The sequence below is a fragment of the Sorex fumeus genome, unplaced genomic scaffold (genome assembly GCF_029834395.1).
Source record: "Sorex fumeus unplaced genomic scaffold, SorFum_2.1 ptg000037l, whole genome shotgun sequence".
Classification (NCBI taxonomy): Eukaryota; Metazoa; Chordata; class Mammalia; order Eulipotyphla; family Soricidae; genus Sorex; species Sorex fumeus.
In genome coordinates, this window is record NW_026606094.1 from 24,110,163 (window position 1) to 24,123,584 (window position 13,422).

Here is a 13,422-nt window from a genome sequence, read left to right on the forward strand (position 1 = left end):
CCAGGCCCTAGGTCTCTTAAACACTCTAGGGAGGAGGCCCCAGAAAATGAAAAAAAAAAAAGAGAGAGCGAGAGAAAATATTTACATTTTAAAAAAAGAATCCCAGAAATTATAAAAAGAAAAATGACATTAAGTATGACCATATAAAGTGTTTCTCAGAAGAGGTACCATTTGGTTTAATTAATTCAGTGACTCTCAATGTTTATTTCTTGTGGAATATGAGGCAGGAGCTTTGGGGACCAGGTGTGGACTGCAAGAAAAAAATAGGACTGAAATGTAACGCCTCTCTAGATTCTGTAGACTTCTTAAGCTTCCCAATTCCTTAAGCATCCTCCTTTGCAGTCAGTGTCTGGGTGTGAGAAGGATGCATTTTGGGGTCTATAGGCGGACAGCAGGAATACAATCCTTTGATGCTGCTGAAGATATGATGGTTCTCTCCAGGGAAGCTGCCAGGATCATCCTCAAGGAAGCAATAGGAATAAAGCCATTTATGCCATCAATGCAACTGTCAAAACCAAACCAAACCATTAGACTGGGTTAGCAGAGAGAAAGTATCTGGCAGCAAATGGAAGAAAAGGAATACTTTTAGAATCTTACTAAAGGATGAGAACTAATGAGTTTTCATAAACAATTTAGTAAAACTGAGTAAACTCATATAAGAGTGGAACCTTTCTATCCAATACAATTGACAAAATAAAATGTGAGGTAATTAAATATTCTTTATCCAATGATTTACTAGGATGGATATTTCACAGGCTTAAGGCTAGTCTGAAGGACAGTCCAAACAACTTTTGCAAAAGATCTAAGGTACCAAGTATCATTCACATGGTTTAGATCTTAATTATTGACACCCCGACCGTAATTTGCAATAAAGACAAAAAATTATGCTAGACATAACAATGAGTGTGGCAACTCCACTTCCTGTGCAAATTCTTCTAACAATGGTAAGTACTATATGTTACCCATAGTAAGATCTGATATCTGGAACAGAAGTACTGAGTGAGCAAGTGGAAAGAGGAAGAGACTAGGAATGAGAGGAAAGAAATAAAAGGAGCTCAGGATAGGAGGAGGCCCAGAAAGGAGGGGCAGGAGGGAATGAACAGTCATATCAAAACTTAACAAGACACAAATTCTGGATGTCAAGCCAGAGGCTGGGGCTGAAGAACCACGCTGTGGTCAGAGAAAGTGAGTGTGGAAAGAGCTTTAGAGGGGGCCAGGAAATAAGGTGGAGGAGAAAAATAGGTGGCCAGATTGGGCCGGACATTGAGGCAGCATCTAGTTCCTGATCATAATTTAAGCTCTGCAAACACATAAATCCTTTGAGGGCTGGAGCGATAGTACAGAAGGTAGGGCATTTGCCTTGCACGTGGCCAACCTGGGTTTGATTCCCAGCATCCCATATAGTCCCCTGAGCACCACCAGGAGTAACTCCTGTGCATTTCCAGGTGTGACCAAAAAGCAAAAAATTAAAAAAAAATCCTTTGAGCTGTAAGAGCACCCTATAACCAGGAACAATCTAGTGCAAGATAATTCAATTAATAACTATGACTGAGGTCAAAGAACAAAACCCTGGACATTATAGGTAGTAATAGGGAACCTGAGATTAGGGAGATGAGGGAATGCTTGCTAATGGTGAGCGGAAATGTTCAGTTTATGTTCACACTTGACAATAGAAAAGCCATATGTTATAGAAAAAAATTAGAAAGAAGACTGAAAATTGAAGCGGCATTTTTTGACAGTATGCTTGCTACAGAACCTCAGAAACTGCTTGGTTAGGGGGGTGTTTGGCAGGGGAGAACAGTGCTGTACTGTTATTTTCTCATTTGTTAGAAGAAGACAATAATAAGCAGAGTGAGCTCCTCAAAGGATTGTCAAGACTAAATTAGGGTAATACATAATAAAAAGCGTTTGCAAAATTGAGCTTTAAAAAGGCATACGAGACTGGAAGGAGAATAAAAATTTCCAAACACCTTGTGCAGAAAATCCTCATTTAAAATAGTCATTTAATGAGTAACCTATAGTACGCAAGGTACAATTCTAGGTCCTTGAAAATTCACATTTCATATTCACAATCATCTTGGGCTTTATTAGCCCAATTACCCCAATTATCTAGAAAAATAAATATTTTTCAGTAGCTTGCCCAAGATAGTGATCTAAATAACTTTGTACCATAGTTTACTCAACTATAAATTTTAAAACTCTGTTTTTCTCTCAGAAACAATAGGAAAATAAGTTAAATGGGTGATATCCTTGAATGTCACACATTTTTAAAGTTTAATAAGGTATCACCAAATTAAAGTAAAAATAAATTGACTAAATTTGGGGAAAACAGAAAAATTTAAGTCTAATCTATAACAGTACTAATCTCTCCAGTACCATAACTTTTGAAATGTTTGTAGGAAAAGAATTATAACCTCCTTTGCTTGATGAGATGTTTGCAAGTTTAAAAGAAAAAAAATGCATTCACTGACTCATAAACTGATTTTTATTTTTTGGTTGTTGTTCTATTTCTTTGGTGGTCCTTAAAGATAAATAAATAAAAGCCCTTGTTTACTTACCCAAGGATCTAGTTCACTGGAGTGAAAAAGGATGACACTGTTGAAAAACACAATCTAGGTCCCTTAATCCTGCCTCTTTTGATCTCAAAAGGTGGTAACATTCAGTTCGGAGCTCACTCATCTGAAAATTGCATCACATTATCTCCGAGTTATTTAAGAAGCCAGTTCTGTTTGGTTTCAGGCATTTTCACCTGCTAAAAGCAAGCGAAGGTCTTCCACTCACCACAAGCTGTCCAGGAAAGCAAAATGATTGAACCCATTGGGAATCAGTACATCGTGTCCAGGCCAGTGTATTCTGAAAATGCCTTTGAGGAAGATCATAAAAAGAAATACAGACATCACAAGACATTTCTGGATCATCTCAAAGCGTGTTGTAGGTAAGATCCTTTTTAAGATATTGGCATGAAGAATAAATGAAGCACTTTCTTCTAAATTTCCAAACTTCCGAAGTTCCTCATCTAGCCCACAGTCTTCAGCATTTTTCTCTTCTTTGGTTTCTAAACCTCCTATTCCCTGCCAGAGTTGGAAAGTTCATCTCTAAAATGAATACCATCTCAGTTCTCAACACAGTGTTTTTCTATCAGAGGATTGATAGATAAGGACAGAAGGAAATTCTTCATCGAAAAGTTCTACAGTTCAAGCTGTGAATGACAAACAAGCTCTACTTTGTTAAAGAAAAACATTTTTTAAGCTGTTCTCTTTCTTTCTCTCATACTTGTGCAGTTTACTCTTGGCTCTGTGCTCAGGGGTCACTCCTGGCAGTGCTGAGGACCCTAGCAGTCAGTAGTCTGGGAATCAAACCAGAACCAGTTGCATGCAAAGTCAGCACCTTAACCCTTGTGATGTCTGTCCTGTTCCATGAATTTTCTTTTTTTTTTCTTTATGAATTTTCTTTTAAAAAAATCCTTTGACTCTAGCCAGAGATAGGGATATGAGTATTAGCAGAAAAGTTAGTGAAAGTACTAGCTTATTCTTTAATAAATAGTTTTCTTTACTAATTTTCCATCTAATTAATTTCCCTACAGTTAAATTCTAAACTTATTTTTTTCACGGTGAAGCAAGATAATTTTTATTGCACAAAGCTTGCTTAGAAAGAGGTAAGGAGAGAGAGAGAAGTACGAACGTGTTCAAGAGAGAACATGCTTCCTGAAAGTGAAAAAAGTAAAGATACATAGTGACAAGCAAGAGAGATATGTGTTCCAGGAAGAATACAGGCTTGAAGAGCAAGGCGCTAAACTTAAATTTTTATTTAAATTGAATGACCTGTACTTTCAATATTTCCAGCTGTTCCACACAAAAGGCCAAGAGAATTGCCCTTTCTTTGTTCCCGATAGCATCTTGGTTACCATCATATCAGGTGAAAGAATGGCTACTCAGTGACATTGTTTCTGGAATCAGCACTGGGCTAGTGGCTGTACTACAAGGTAATTTTTTAAAAGATATGACTTGATTATTGTAAATTTCAAACTTTCAGTGGGTATATTCAACAAAATTGTGCAACCATTACCATAATGTATGTCCATAACATTTCTACCACATCACCCCAACCATCTCTCTTCCTCATAGACAATCACTTCTCATTCCACAGCATTCTAAGTAGATTTGTCTCTTCTGGGCATTTCATAGGATATGTGTGCATGTGTTTGGTTCCTTTCTTTTCACATAATGTTTTCAGGGTTTATGTTACTTGTGGATAAGTAATATTCTAATGTATGGATATGACTCATTCTGTCAATTCATCTGTCAATGGACATTTGGGCTGTTCCCATTTTGTGGTTATTATTAGTCATGCTATCATGACATTTGTATAGAACATTTTTGTGGAAACACATTTCAGTGCTCTTGGGTATGTATATCAGAGTACATTTGTTCTATATGGTGAGCCTCTAAAGATGTATAGGGATTCAAATTTCTTTACAAACTTACGAACACTTATTGCCTGCCGTTTTAATTTTAGCTTCTCAGTGAGTGTGGTGATTATGATTATGATTTTGATTTGTACTTCTCTAATGATTAATGATGTTGATCATCTTTATATTTGTTTCCTGGCTCCTTCTAGATATAGTTAGAGAATATATGTAGATATTTGTAAATAGCACTGTTTACTGTCCTCCCACTGTTCATCGATTTGCTTGAGCGAGCGCCAGTAATGTCTCTGTTGTGAGACTTGTTACTGCTTTTTGCGTATCGAATACTGCACAGGGAGCTTGCCAGGCTCTGCCAAGCAGGCGGGATACTCTTGGTAGCTTGCCGGGCTCTTCGAGAGGGGCGGAGGAACCAAACCAGGGTTGGTCGCATGCAAGGCAAACACTCTACCTGCTGTGCTACCTATCGCTCCGAGCCTGGCAAGCTACTGAGAGTATCTCGCCCACACAGCAAAGCCTGACAAGCTACTCCTGACGTATTTGATATGCCAAACACAGTAACAAGAAGTCTCACAATGGAGACATTACTGGGCCCACTTGAGCAAATCAATGAACAACAGGAGGACAGTGCTATAGTGCTACATACAAAAAAGTAAATATATGCATTGACATATAGCCCTAGATATATAAATACTTATTTATATATCTACAGATATGTACAGATATCTAGATATATAAAGAGAAATGTCTAAATACTTTTGGGAGGGGCTGGAGCAATAGCACAGCAGGTAGGGCATTTGCCTTGCACGTAGCTGAACCGGGTTCGATTCTCAGCATCCCATATGGTCCCCTGAGCACCACCAGGGGTAATTTCTGAATGCAAAGTCAGGAGTAACCCCTGTGCATTGCCGGGTATGACCCAAAATGCAAATATATATATATAAATATTTCTGCACACTTAAAAATTAGTTTAAATTTTGGAGTTGCAGAGGGTAGTCATAATTTCTGGATGTTATATCATATTAATACATGACTACATTTGTATGTGTATATATGTGTGTGTATATACATATATATATTGAAATAATCTCTCCCATTCTATGGATTTCCATTTCACTTTTTAATAATATCTTTCAAAGCATACACTTTAAATTTTTTTTTTTTTTTTGCTTTTTGGGTCTCACCTGGCGACGCACAGGGGTTACTCCTGGCTCTGCACTCAGGAATCAGCCCTAGCAGTGCTTAGGGGACCATATGGGATGCTGGGAATCAAACCTGGGTTGGTCGCATGCAAGGCAAATGCCCTACCCGCTGTGCTATTACTCCAGCCCCACACTTTAAATTTTTAATAAAGTCTAGTGTGATCTGTTTTTGTTTCGTTACTTATACTACAGAATCTAAGAATTTGAATCATTGCCTCATGTCAAGATACAAAGATTTAAACCTATATTTTCTTTTAGGAGATAATTCTTTTAGCTCTTAATACTTACATTTTTGGTACATTTAAATTAATAAGGTAACTTATTTTTAAGGTCTATCTTTAAACACTTAGAAAAAGAACAAGAGATGTTATAGTCCCCTTACTAGGCAATAAGGTCCCTAATGTTTGTGTATTTACAGGTTTGGCATACGCCCTACTGGTCAACATCCCTCCAAGCTATGGACTGTATGCAGCCTTTTTCCCAATAATAGTCTATTTTTTCTTGGGCACTTCTAGACACATATCTGTAGGTAAGTGAATCCCTGGGCTAATTGATATTCAGGTTACTTTTTCTTTATTAATTCCACCATCCAGATATTGGATAAATTCCAAATTGTGTCTAATCCAGGAGAAAAGCAAGTTTCTTGTAAGAATTAAAATGGGCTGGAGGGAGGAGGGTTGAGCCAGAGGTGGTTGCATTTTTATATAATGTATTTCAGTTGAAAGACAATTGTACCTTAAGGGAACCTGTATATTGACCACAATTCACCCTCTGTTAATTAGGTCCATTTCCAGTTCTGAGTATGATGGTAGGAGCTGTAGTGATGAGATTAGTCCCAGATGAGAATACAAATGCTCTGAACTCCAATAGCTCAATGAGCAATAATCCATCACTAGAAGAGCAGAGGGTGATGGTGGCTGCATCAGTCACAGTACTTGCTGGAATTATGCAGGTAAGCATTTGCTTATGCAATCTGCCTTTCCTAATACACATCTCTCTGGATTTTATCCTTCCTGTCCTCCCTCCTCAATCCTCCCCTTCGGTGACCCAGAGAAATAATTTAAAGTAATTCACCTCAAGCAGAAAGAGAATAGCAGATCTATGTTGCAAAGATAATTGAGTATGTGGCTTAAAGAGAAGTAAATGTTATGGGCTGGGATGTGTTTCAGTGGGAGAGCACTTGCCTTGTATGTGTGGGGCTCTGAGTTCAACTCCTGAAGAAGGTGGCGGAGAGGAGGGAGGAGAGGAGAGGAGATTTTATTTCTACTATAACCACAAAAAATAGAAGTAAATATGGAAACAGGAAGACATCGGTGGGTGGGGAGTGAAATGTTTTATCCATTAGAGTACCTGGAATAGATATAGTCACTAAGCATAGGTCTGTGTGAGCAGTAGTGACACTAGAAGCTGGGAACAGTTTTTCTAGTTCCTTAGGGACTGTAATCTAGTTGGGAGGGATTTGGGTCGGGCACTTTGAATCGTTTCTATCAAAGATTAGAGGAAATGGGGCTGGAGTGATAGCACAGTGGGTAGGGCGTTTGCCTTGCACAAGGCCGACCCGGGTTCAATTTCCAGCATCCTATATGGTCCCCTGGGCACCGCCAGGAGTGATTCCTGAGTGCAAAGTCCTGAGTATCGCCAGGTGGGACCCAAAAAGAAGAAACAAAAGATTAGAGGAACGTTGAAGAGGATTTGGAAGGGCTGAATACCTTGTTTTAAAATATATTCCTGACACATTTGTTGAATAGTGCAAATGTGTCACAGACTCCTCAAGATGTTGCAAGTGTGTGTGGTTAGGGATCCTTTAAGAAAAGAAAAAAAAGGAATACAAAAAATTCAGTGGTGTGTTTGACCAATAATGAAGTCAACTCTTTCTAGTACATTTCTGTATCTAGTACCTTTGTAGGTTCACAGCTCTGGCTGCATTCCAGAGTCATGAGTAGAAAGACAGGTCAATAATCTAAGGAAAGGAAGATATATCTACTCATCTTATTGCAAAATACCAATGTGTCGGGGAAATGAACCACTGCAGCCAAGTTAAAACCAATCACTGCTTGTGTCCAAGATTGTTACATATTTCTCAAGACAGTCAACTAACTTGTTTGAGAAAATGTCAGTGGTTGTAGTGTGTTCACCCAGGCAGATGACCACAGCTATAAAATATAACCTGAGAATTTCTGAGGGTTGATGCTAATAAGATTCTCCTGCAAAGATTTATGAGTGAGTCTTCTAAAAATTACTATTGTTTCTTGAAGGTGTATTAGACACATTATTTGAATTGTAACATTTCATCTTTAGGGGAAACAGAGAAAAGGAAAGGGGGCAAGGGGTACAGAGGTAGTCCAAGATACTGGGACATTTGCTTTTTCAAGTCAGATATTAAATGGGTCAAACAACATTTACATTTCGAATTCTTTGAAAGACAAATTTTTCAGTTGCTGGGACATATTACTAATCTACACCAACAAGACCCTTTGCTTTTCATTTTCCAGTTGATCATGGGGTGTCTGCAGGTTGGATTTGTGTCAGTCTATTTATCAGAGTCCTTAATCAGTGCTTTCACCACAGCCGCCGCTGTCCATGTTCTGGTTTCCCAGCTTAAGTTTATGTTGCAGCTGAAAGTCCCGGCACACACGGATCCATTTTCACTCTTCAAAGTAAGTTATTCCTTTGGCTATATTGAAATATTTGAATATTGAAATACTTGAAATATTTTAATATTGAGATGCATGAAATTTATTCTCATGTTTTTAGGAGAATTTTCCTTTAATGCCTTTGCCCAGCATTTACCTACAATTTCCAAGAAATCAATGAATGTGCAATTTGTTCGCATTAAGAAAAAGTTAGAGACAAAAAGAAAAATACTGAAACTCAAATACAGCTCCCATGCAGATAGCAAAGAATAAAAATTAATTGCCACCTCTCTAAGATTTGACTTGAGATTTGCTTGGTTTTGGGTCATCCCCAGAGGTGCTCAGGGGTTACTCCTGGCTCTGCTCTCAGGAATTATTCCTGGCGGTGTTCAGAGGACCATAGGGGATGGCAGGGATTGAACACAGGTTGGCCACATGCAAGGCATTGCCCTACCCACTGTATTATCATCTCATCCCCAACTTGAAAATTTTTTTAATAAAAACTACTCAAGTATATTTTTAGAGGTTTTAGTATCTTATTCCAATTTTTTCTCTCAAAATCAGATTTTGAGAGAAATTTTGAATTAGAATGCTCCTTATTATTTTAAAAAGGAATCTTCTGCTTTTAGAATTGAATTCCTTCTATGCCTTGCAGGCATCCCTATATATAAAGCTAAAGGAAATTTGCCAATATAAATTAGGACAGTGACTCTCTCCCACTCCAGGGAATATTCTATAGACTAGTGGTCTTAGCACTTATTTTATTTTTTTATTTGGTAGGGGGAAGGTGTCTATACTCAGCAGAGCTCTGGGGCCATTTCTGCCTCTGTGGTCAAGAGTGACCTCTGTCAGTGCTCTGAGATTTGGACCAATGTCTTAGTAGTTGCAACTGCATATAAAGCAAGTGCCCTATTTCCTGTACTATCTTTCCTGCCCCTTCTTTTTTGGATCACACCTGGCGATGCGCAAGGGTTACTCCTGGCTTTGCACTCAGGAATTACTCCTGGCGGTGCTCAGGGGACCATATGGGATGCTGAGACTCAAACCCCCGTTGGCTACATGCAAGGAAAACGCCCTACTTGCTGTACTATTGCTCCAGCCCCTCCTGTCCCTTTTTTTATATCAACCCAGTGTTTCAGACACTGAGACAGAACTTGCCTTAAATTGGAACTAACACACACGGTTCTGTTTAGACTGTTCCACAGAGTACGGTCCAAGCCTTGTTTGGACCTGCTCTGTCCTAGGCACATTGACCTGGAAACCAGCTGTATCAAGAATGCATAGTGCACTGATAGCCAGGAAACCAATTGACAAATGATAGTCACCTCATCAGCCAAGAAGTATAAGGGTCTTGACCTTTAAATGGCCAGGATTTAAATGACACATTAAGGGAGTGAGGAGCAATAATACAGCAGGTAGAGTATTTGCCTTGCATGTGGCCAACCAGGGCTCAATCCCCAGCATCCCGTATGGTCCCCTGAGTCCACCAAGAGTGATCCCTGTGCACAGAAATAGGAGTAACCGCTGAACACTGCTTAATATGGCCCAAAATCAAACAAAACAAAAAGGACACAGCAAGAAAGAAAAACTGTCAGGAATCCCGCTTGCTCTTTCAACCCGTGTTCTCCCTTGTACACATAACTTACTTGCTTGCCTCTATGTTTCTTTGCCTTTTTTTTCCACTCTGGAGAAGCCTGTGTTCTCTTTTAAACATGTACTTCTCTCTCTCTATCTCCCTTCGCATCTTTCAAAATAAGTTTCAATTTTAAAAAATTTTGCTTTAAAATTATCAGGGATCTAAAGTTATTCCCTGGAGAGAATAGTAATGATAGTGAAAATTTCAAAGATGGACAAAAGAAAGTTAAGAGCTAGAGAGACCACTGTGAAAAGTATCCAAGAAAATTAAACACTATTTAATGAGATGCACAGAAAAATTCCCAAAGCATGGCACCTGTGCTGTGCAAACCCACCCTTCTCTCCTCTCCATGCTTATCTCTATAATTACACTTGCCTGATTGACATGTGCAGAATTGGGAATCACTGTCAATCTTTTTGCTTTAATAATTATTTGGAAATAATTTCTTTGTATCTGGATCATACATTAATGGAGAATGTGTGTGTTTTTTTTTATTCTAGGTACTAATTTCCATATTCTCACAAATAGAGCAGACTAATATCGCAGACCTTGTGACATCCTTGGTTATCCTGATAGTTGTATTTGTGGTTAAAGAAATCAATCAGCGCTACAAAGCCAAACTTCCAGTGCCCATCCCAATTGAACTCTTCATGGTAACTGATCTTTTTAAGACCTTCTTTTATAGTTCATATCAGCCTAGGGTTTTTATATTGAAAGCTCTTTATTATCTGTAGATGAGAGATTTTAGTGGCTTGGATGCCATCTCTACTGAGCATAATCCTTAGTATGGTTTTCTCTTCATTCAATGTTACCTTTTATGGTTTTGAGTTCATTCTTTCCATATAAGGAAACTACAGTAAGCATTATCTCTGAATTCTTGTAGTGAAAGATTCATTGGAATTAGAGCTGTGGTTCTCAATACAGGTACAAATTAAAACTGCATCCAGACTTGTATTTAGAGTGTGGGGGGATTGGACCACAGCTGGCAGTGCTCAGGGCTTACTTTTGGCTTCATGCTCAGTGATTACTCCTGGTGGTGCTAAGGGAATCCAACCCAGGTGAGTCTTGTGCAAGGCAAGTGCCTTACCCCCTATACTTACTATCTCTCCAGATCCAAGACCTCTCTTTAATTTGGAAAGTGAGAGGGTTTCTTGGAGCTTTTCTCTATGGATATGATATTGCTGATTATATCCAGTAGCGCTCATGAGCTACCCCTGGTTCTGTGTCCGGGAAACATTCCCAGTGGTGCTCAAAGAATCATGCAATGCCAGAAACTGACCCTAGGCCTCCTGCATGCACAGCACGCACACTAGCCCTTAGAGCTATCTCCCCAGTCTGAGAAAAGTAATTATTATTTAGTATGTCCAGGGGTTGGGGTTGGGGGCAAGGGGTGGTTGAAAAAGGGGGCTTTTCCCTCTTTTTCTTCAAAGCAAGACTCTTAGTTGTAACTTACATTTCTAACTTACACAATTTTGCAACTTCACAGACTGTGATCGCAACAGGTGTATCCTATGGCTTTGACTTCGAAAAAAGGTTTAATGTGACTGTGATTGGGGAGATGCCACGTGGGTAAGTGAATCTTTGGGGGGTCATCTCCAAGTATAAATTAGAGAGTAAACAAAAATTTCAGAAGACTACAGGAAAAAAAATGCACCGACTATTAAACCAAGGTCAGAACCCATCGTGATCCCACAAAAGCTCACTATTCCCCTAGGAAAAAGCCTCAAAGGGCTATGCCAGGGTCCCCAGTTTCTAATAGCAATGAATTTCTTCTTATGGAAGAACTCACTAATCAAATGAGCAGATACCCATATGCAAGTAAAAGCAGAATAGTAAAGGTAGAAAAATTAACAAGTTAAACCTGCTCCTCTCATAAAAAGAAAAAGAAGAGGAACCAGATGTAACCAGATTTCCTTGTCCATAAATTACTATAAACAAAATGGAGTGTTTTGTTTGAGGTTATTGGAGCCAAGTTTTGACAGTTCAAAAGAGACACTGAAGGACTACCTACACGCTCCGATTAAGCATTCCGGATATGCACACGCTGTCCTTTCTCATGAACCAGCTCAAAACAAAGTCAGAACAAATGTTGCCCCACGCAAAAAGACAGGCTCAGCTTGGAGGAGGAATTTGCAAATGGTTCTATTGTATTTACTGGATTAAGAAAAGGTGTGCAGGGATCACTGGAAAAAGCAAAGAAAATACAAAGAATATTCAGAGAGATTCTATATTAGTAGATAATAGAAGGGACTTCCTACTTATGGTAGGGTTGTTGTTGGAACATTGTTTCCCTGAAACTCTGTAAAGAACTTAGTTGGAGTCAGAGATAGTACAACGGGTAAGGCACTTACCTTGCATGCAACTGATGCACTTTCGATCCCCTACACCCAGTATGGTCCCCAGGGCCTGCCAGAGTGATCCTTGAGCTCAGGGCCAGGAGTAAGCCCTAAGCACTGCTGAGTGTAGCCCCACAACAAAGCAAAAAGTAACTTTGTAAATCATGGTGCTCTAATTTTAGTACCGTAGCACTGTCCTCCAGTTGTTCATTGATCTGCTCAAGCAGGCACCAGTAACGTCTTCATTGTGAGACTTGTTATTACTGTTTTTGGCATATTGAATACATCCCGGGTAGCTTGCCAGGCTTTGCTGTGCGGGCGGGATACTCTCAGTAGTTTGCCAGGCTTTCCGAGAGGGGTGGAGAAATCGATCCCGGGTCACCCACGTGTAAGGTAAACACCCTACCCACAGTGCTATAGCTCCAGCTTGCTGTAATTTTAAGAGGGACAAAATAGCTAATAGACACTGTACTTTTTAGTGTATATTTATGCATTCTTTATTCCTTTTGACCCTTCCACAGAAATTATGAATAAAAAAGAGTGAATATCATTTTCACTTACAAATGAGAAAATTAACTTAGAGAGGGTAAGCTGCAGAGCCTTAAAGCTGCAGAAAACCTTGAATTCAGATTTTCAGACTGTACAACTCCATCAGATACCATTCTGTCTATGGTGCTTAGAGAAGGAATAATAGAAAAATGTAGGTGTCTGATTTCAAGTTTTAAGAAATCCATGTGAATGTTTTGATTTATGACTCTATATGAAATAAGCCATTCTTCATAATTAGAGCTTAAACTTTATTAACATTGATATCTCCAAAACACAAACAACCATTAAGAAAAAGTTTAATCCAGTTACTCTCTTCCAATAAGTTTTAGATCAGGAATATTTGAAGGAATCGAGCATTTAAATTGGTGTTGAGTATAAGGTACTTGGTTTTCTGTTTGGAGAAATATAATTAGATCATTTAGTTGCTCTAGGTTTATAAGATAAAAGCACAGAATTGTACTTCATAAGTTGAAATTTTTCTGGAACTGTATTACTTTAAATTGAAACTTTCCTTCTCGATCAGGAATACAGTTACTGAGCAGTTATGTGGAGTGTAGGGCAAAGTTCAGTGCTCATCTGTCTGCTAGGGATTTTCCATTGAGATTTTTGTTATCAATTGTTGAAGCTTCCTTACTTTCCTTGT

The 13,422-nt window shown here is 38.8% G+C and overlaps 1 protein-coding gene across 1 annotated transcript in view; it reads left to right on the plus strand.

Moving 5' to 3' along the window:
• The first annotated feature begins 2,804 nt into the window (after positions 1-2,804).
• Positions 2,805-13,422, plus strand: part of SLC26A3 (solute carrier family 26 member 3) — a 33,562-nt gene continuing 22,944 nt past the window's right edge. The window contains exons 1-7 of the mRNA XM_056118420.1: positions 2,805-2,935; positions 3,843-3,982; positions 6,044-6,154; positions 6,408-6,577; positions 8,118-8,282; positions 10,395-10,547; positions 11,381-11,463. Coding sequence (XP_055974395.1) covers positions 2,805-2,935; positions 3,843-3,982; positions 6,044-6,154; positions 6,408-6,577; positions 8,118-8,282; positions 10,395-10,547; positions 11,381-11,463 — 953 coding nt within the window. The remainder of the gene's footprint in view (positions 2,936-3,842; positions 3,983-6,043; positions 6,155-6,407; positions 6,578-8,117; positions 8,283-10,394; positions 10,548-11,380; positions 11,464-13,422) is intronic.